The 6,641-nt window shown below is 37.9% G+C and overlaps 1 protein-coding gene across 1 annotated transcript; it reads left to right on the top strand.

Moving 5' to 3' along the window:
• Positions 1-2,652: 2,652 nt before the first annotated feature.
• On the top strand, positions 2,653-6,639 carry LOC146650457 (C-type lectin domain family 10 member A-like). The gene is made up of 6 exons (XM_085383715.1): positions 2,653-2,722; positions 2,828-2,929; positions 3,110-3,256; positions 3,944-4,086; positions 4,942-5,045; positions 5,364-6,639. Exons 1-6 carry the CDS (start codon positions 2,653-2,655, stop codon positions 5,512-5,514), a joined length of 717 nt encoding a protein of 238 aa, XP_085239841.1. The 3' UTR covers positions 5,515-6,639.
• The last annotated feature ends 2 nt before the right edge of the window (positions 6,640-6,641 follow it).

Raw genomic sequence — 6,641 nt, 5'->3', positions numbered from 1 at the left:
AGACGTGTGGGTCCCAATCAGCCAGGGTTTCGGGTGAGCTCATTGTGAAACCTGGCCCCACCTTATCATGCGAATTTCAGGAATTCTGAATATGAATATAGGAATTCCTGAAATTCGCATGATCTCAAGAATAATTCAAGTAGCAAAGTAGAATGACATCAAAGCAGCAAATGTGCAAAGTGTCCTGTGTTTTCGAATAAAACTCACTCACTGTCTTTGCACTGGAAACAGCTTCAACAGCATCCTAATAAAAATGGCTGTGACACAGGACCCTCACACACACGGGTTATGCTTAGTGTCTTTTTATTTTGACAATAATCTGCGGGGGTTTTTTGGGACCCGCCTCAGACGCAGCCACTCTGTCTCTCTCCCAGCATCATCTGCTCCATCTCACTGTGGGAACACAAAAAGACATCTCCCTCATTAACGCAGTCCCGTACACCTGTAAAATATTTTAAAATCAGCTCTTCATTAAATGTGTATTTTTTTGCATGAGAAGCTGGACACTTTGACACTGATGCTTGTTGTCAAACTGAAGAATGTCTGCTTGTGTTTAATTTTTACTTGCCTATATTTTGAGCCAACCACTATTTTTTCAGAAACCAACTGAATAATTTTTTTTATATTAAACTAAGCAAATGGGAAGCTTACAAGTGTTTTTTAAAAAAAACAAAAACTTTTTTTCTTTTTTAAGGTAACAATAATTTGTTCTCTTAGTTGCTCAGGAGGTAGAGTGGGTTATCTGTTGGAAGGTTAGTGGTTACTCTGCCTGTGTGCTGAAGTATCCTTGGGCAAGATAGTGAACAACAGGTGTCCTTGATGTGCATCCATGTGTGTGTGTGTGTGTGTGTGTGTGTGTGTGTGTGTGTGTGTGTGTGTGTGTGTGTGTGTGTGTGTGTGTGTGTGTTTGTGTGAATGTTTGTGAAAGTGTGTGTAATTGGGTTAATAAGTGCTCTGTTTAGAGCAGAAAAGTGCTATAGAAGTACCAGTCTATTTACCATTCACTTGTCAAAGCCAAACGACCACATTAACCATAATGCAACAGGGTATCAGGGTATGTAGTTATGCACAATACTAGTGCTTTGAGTTGTTAGGCTGAAGCAGAGATTAACTACAGAGGAACCTCTCAGATACATTTATTCTAATTTAGTTTACTAATTACATTTTCCCCATAAGAGGACAAAGACACCCATAAACAGAGCTGTCACAGTGGGTGAGCAACAGGTGAGTGTATATCTCTGTATATCGACTGGTTGTCCTGGTGAAGCTAAGCCTGAAAACTAACCAGGATGTTTTATGTGAATACCTTCTTTGCAGCACAGGAGGGATTTATCTGAGTTTGCTGCCACAAACACTGATTTTCTAGAGTGAGGCCTGTCCTACCTGGTGACCATGAAACATCCCTCTTCTCTGTGTACTGACAGTAATATTATGATGGAAGATGGCAGCAATGTAATATAGAAATGCTGTTCTGCTATTTGTTTTTTATATTTCACTGCTGTGGAGATCTTTTACAAAATGATCTTAAAACACATGAGGGCTGACGATTTCTGACTAATCTGGATTAGCGGGCACGTGTATCACACACATACAATACCAATGTGTGTCTGTGTGTACGCATATTTGCGTGGGGTTGTGTGTTCAGCCCTCGAACCACATGTCTCATTCACACCTAATGATCACAGCCTCTCACTGGTTGCCATCTCTCCTCCCAGACCAAATCCAATTACTGGGGACAATAGAAACCAGCTCTGGGCTCAGGACTCCATCAGCTCCTCTGTGCTGCTGCTCCAAGACTCCTGCTGGACACCTAATCATGTCAAGGGTCCACAAGGGCCACGAAATACACCTGTCTGCACACACACAGCCTCACAAACACCACACACACAAAAGAAAGTAGAAAAACACAAATACAAATAAAACAGGGTACAAAAAAAGTCTGATCTGATCTGAACAGACAACAAGAACACAATTAAGCAGAGATATTTAAAACAACAAGAAAGCACAAAAAACCTAATGTGACACAAGCAAGATACAGGGTGACATAGGGCACTGCTGATTAAACAAACCTTTCCTATTCTTTGCAATGGACACACAGTTTACAGCATTACAAGTTCCAGTGGCTCCATCTAGTGGTGCTGACTTTTTCCTAGGAGCACTTTTAATGTTGAGGTGTCGTTTTTTTTTTATTTTTTATTGTGTATATGTGTTCGTGCCTTGTCATTATATCTATAGAGAAAGAGAGGTTCGAGTTACTGTTGCAAAAACAACAGTTGAACAATTTCAGTATACAAAATGAATGTCTATAAATCATTTTGAGTCAGTAACCTCTAAAATATCCTGACAAATTCTATTAGCATGGATACTTTCGATAAGTGAAAGGTCTTTGACTGAGGTTCAGATCTTTTATGTGATTTCTTTGATTAAGGAAGTTTTTCAGAGAACTATGAACAGAAAGAAAGTTTAAATTCCTTTTGTTTTTCTTTTGAAGATCACAGCTAGTTTCAATGGTTTTGTAACGATATTAATAACATCTGAAACATTTCACTTCCTCTAATGATGAAAAACAAGTGATTGAAACCAGTATTACTTTCACAATTTACATGACCAGTGCGGCAGAGCTGACAGAAACAGTCTGCAGCCTTCGGAACGATGGAGGAGATTTACGCTAATGTGGATTGTGCCAAACTTTCCTACCCAACACATTCAACAAATTACACAGGTAAGAAAGAAGTGGCAGAAAACAAAACGGATGTATTTTATCATTTGTGATGGTCTTTAATCTTTTGTACAGTTCACTGCTTCACTGATCTTTTCTTTTTTTCAGGTCCAAGGAGCTCTAAGAGGGGTTTCAATTTAGTTATTATTCTTTCTCTGGGCCTGCTGAGTTTTTTCCTGCTGATTGGACTCATCATCCTTGGTGTCAACTGTGAGTCTGGTTCTTCATTTGAAGAGACTCAAAACTCTATCAGCCTATCCTGAAACAACTTTAAAAAAGTTTAAATATTTTGACTTTAATTCACATAATTACAGACACAGTAAGTATGAATGAATGATGGAAGGAAGCAATGTTTTGTGTTTCAGAAGCATCCATCTCAATCTTTTTCAGACTGCAACTCCTTACGTGATTCAGCAGCAGCGTTCTCTGCCATCAGTAACAACCTTTCCTTCGTGACTGAGGAGAGAGACCTGCTCCAGGCAAACCTCACTGAGAAAACCAAGGAACTTGAAAGGCTTCAGATGATGTCTAAACAGAGTAAGTCTTTGTATGTGCTGTTAATATTTAGTTATTGAGTCTCTTTCTCTTCTCCTCTTCCCCTCACCTCCACACGTGGTTGTGGTAGATGGTTTCCTCTCTCTTAGACTTCCAAAAAGAGATTTTTTTTCCCCATGAGGCCCTCACACACCCAAGTCTTTGCGTGACAATTTCCCAGGCCTCATGTGCAAACCTTTTGGTTTGGGGGTTGTCGCAACAAAAGAAAATGACCACATTCCTGTCGCAGGTTGGTGCTGCCTGCAAAGGAGTTTCTGAAAATGGTCCTTCGAGCACCCCATCAAGGGACTCCAAGACAGTTGAGGACTCTGAGCTGCTGCTTGGTTCATAAGCTTCACCAGTAGCAAGGATCCATTCCCCAGCCTTAAGGTCAAAGTCTACTTTAAAGCTTGGGAAAATCTCAAGCTATAGGTTCTGACTGTCTCTGCCAGAGACTGATTATAACCCGTGCTGTGTATTTGCAGGAAGTATTTGTAAACCTCCTGCAAATGCTCAGACTCCTTCCCTACCAGAGAAGTGATGTTCCAGGTATCTAAAACTAGTGTAGCACAAGCAGTTTATAACGGTGACCAACATTTTGTTGTGTTGTTGTGTGACACAAATTTTGGTTACTTTCATTATTAGTATGAGTAAATTGGTGCTGTATTTTGTGCTCAATCTTTCTTTCAGAGAAAACGTGTCCTTCAAGATGGAGCATGTTCAGCTGCAGCTGTTATCTCCTCTCTGAAAGGTCTGGTTCCTGGGATGAAGGTAGAAAGGACTGCAGAAACAAAGGAGCAGATCTAGTGGTGATAGAGAGCCCTGAAGAGCAGGTAAAATGTCTGTGTGCATGTGGGTGTTTTTTCTTTCATATTTATAAATGTGTGTCAGTCTATGCAGAAAGTAGACCCAAATTAAAATTAAATAAATAAATACATTTTTTACGCTGAATGTAAAGGTCCAAGATACAAAAATGTAAAATATGAAGCAAATTTAAAACCAAACCAAAACAAACAGACAGCACACAGGGGAGAAAGCGAGACAGGATCATATATTCTTCAGGGCAAACTAAGGAAGTTGAAATCAAAAGGGAATGAGACACAGCTGAACAACATCAAGACAATCACCAGACAAGAATTAAAAGTAATAAGAAGACACAAGGGACACCAACTAATGAGGTCAAAATACCAACAGAACTAAGCTGAAGGCAAACAAGAAAACTCACACGCATAACATAGAGGTGTACACCGAGTAATCTGAAATATTTAGAATCTTTGTTTGCTGGAATCCCATGATATGTCCATGTGGATATATCAGCAGATTATAACAATTATATGGACTACTATCTGTGTGATTATTTAGATTTCAAAATAACTACGTAGAAAACTGCTGCTTTGAAGATTACTTCCTGCTAAAATAAGTTTAATGTAATGTGGAGCAACAGAGTTAGAATTTGTGAACATTTCATGATGGCAACAGCCTGCCCTTGGGAGGGGAAAGCAAATAAAAATGCAGCCTAGCAATGATGTATAAGTTGTAATAACACCATTGTAAATGATATATTAAAAGCTTAAGTTGTATCAAGTGAAATCTTTGATCATTTTCTATGTGCTCAGATAAAACTGAAAAACCCCACCCACATACTGAACTATATTGTCATTTAAATAGAATTTCTTATTGTTGAATAGAACTACCTCATTACACTCACTCAGAACCCAGCCTGGATTGGTTTAAATGACAAAGAAGAAGAAGGAAAGTGGAAATGGATAGACGGAACTCCTCTGACTCTAAAGTAAGTCTTCACTCATGCAGCATATTTTCTGCACATGTAGAAATGACCTCATTAACGGACTTAAGATATCACTGAATAATAATAGTAAAAATCATTTTAAAGATTGAGTTGTGGCATTTTTGTATGGCATATTATCACCTAAACATTTTACTCAACACCAGTAGAAACTAAACAAGTAACAAAAATAGACACTACTTTTGGCACTTCCCTGATCTAAAAGGTGTTTTTCTTCCGGGCTTTTGTGCTTGTATACATTTTTCTAATCTAATTCATTTCTTTTCTCAGCAATACTAAATGTGTTGTTTACGGACCTTCCAGATATTGGGAAAGTAATCAACCTGATAATGGTGCTGGAGACACACGGTGGGGTGAAGAGGACTGTGCTCATATCAGAACTCCTGCTAACACTTTGTGGAATGATCGTTCATGTGGAGCTTCTCTGCATTGGGTCTGTGAAAAAATGTCATAAGAAACACGAAGATATGTGTACATATTTTGCAAATTGAGCAACCATTGTTGTTTGTTTTTTTGTGTTTTTGTTTTGTTTTTACATTTTTAGAGTTATTCTACTGAGGATAGGTATCCAGCTTATAGAAATCCAATCAAATCTAAGCTAAATCCACTATGGCTAAAGTTGGTTTATTGTCTGTAGATCCTTTTTTTATGAATAACATTTATCAACTTGTAGTGCTGGTTCAATGGTTAGGCTTAACAAGAGCTTCATTTGCAGAGGGCTGTTGTGTTAAATTTCATTCAACGTTTTTTTATATTAATTTAGTTAATTATTTGTGTTTCAGCACGGTCAGTGGAAATTTAGAACTTTTTACACAAATACTTTTGGAGAGTTTTAATTATAGTTTAAAAACATGGCTGAAAGGTTCTCAGGTATGCAGTTATTAAGCACAATAATGAATGTGTCACCTCCAGTTGCAATTCTACTGCATTAATTAAATGTTTATTATATTCTGGTTGGAAGCTGGTTGGTTTGATTTTCAGTGGGTTTTTTTGTTTTGTTTTTTTGTATACAATAAATGTGTTTGACATTATCCCTGCTAAATGAATAACAGAAATAAATAATAAATAAATAGTTAAATGAATAAATTAAATTCCCTTCTGATGCAGAAAAGGACATGGTCCTGCCAGCCTTATTTTAACTGTTTTATTCATATAATAATCTCATTTATTTTATTTTATTAAAATAACCACATGCATTTTTGAAAAGCATTTTGACTGAAATACAGTTATGACTGCAGGAAACTGGTTCCATAACCCATGCTGTGCATTTCTAGTATCTTTTGATCTCCCCCAACAGCTGGGGGTCCTTCCCGATTAGAGGGACCCCAAGCTATTTAAAGAAAAACCCTAACCCTAACTAACAGTCACAACAATCTTTAGCAGACAATATATTCCCGCTAAGTAGAAAAAAAAAAATCACATCACCGAAAAAGTATGTGATTACTTTTTAAAGATGTTTCAAATTTAAACAGGAACACCACTTGTGTTACCACGATGAGAAGTAAAACTGGAGAAAGATGGTGTTACAGCTCCGAGGTAGCTTTGGGCCATCAGACGCACACACTGGAAAACCAGCACCTG

This window comes from Rhamphochromis longiceps, linkage group LG16, assembly GCF_057381845.1.
Source record: "Rhamphochromis longiceps isolate RC_006_pf linkage group LG16, R_longiceps_female_GT1.1, whole genome shotgun sequence".
Classification (NCBI taxonomy): Eukaryota; Metazoa; Chordata; class Actinopteri; order Cichliformes; family Cichlidae; genus Rhamphochromis; species Rhamphochromis longiceps.
This window is presented reverse-complemented; position numbering and strand designations above follow the sequence as displayed.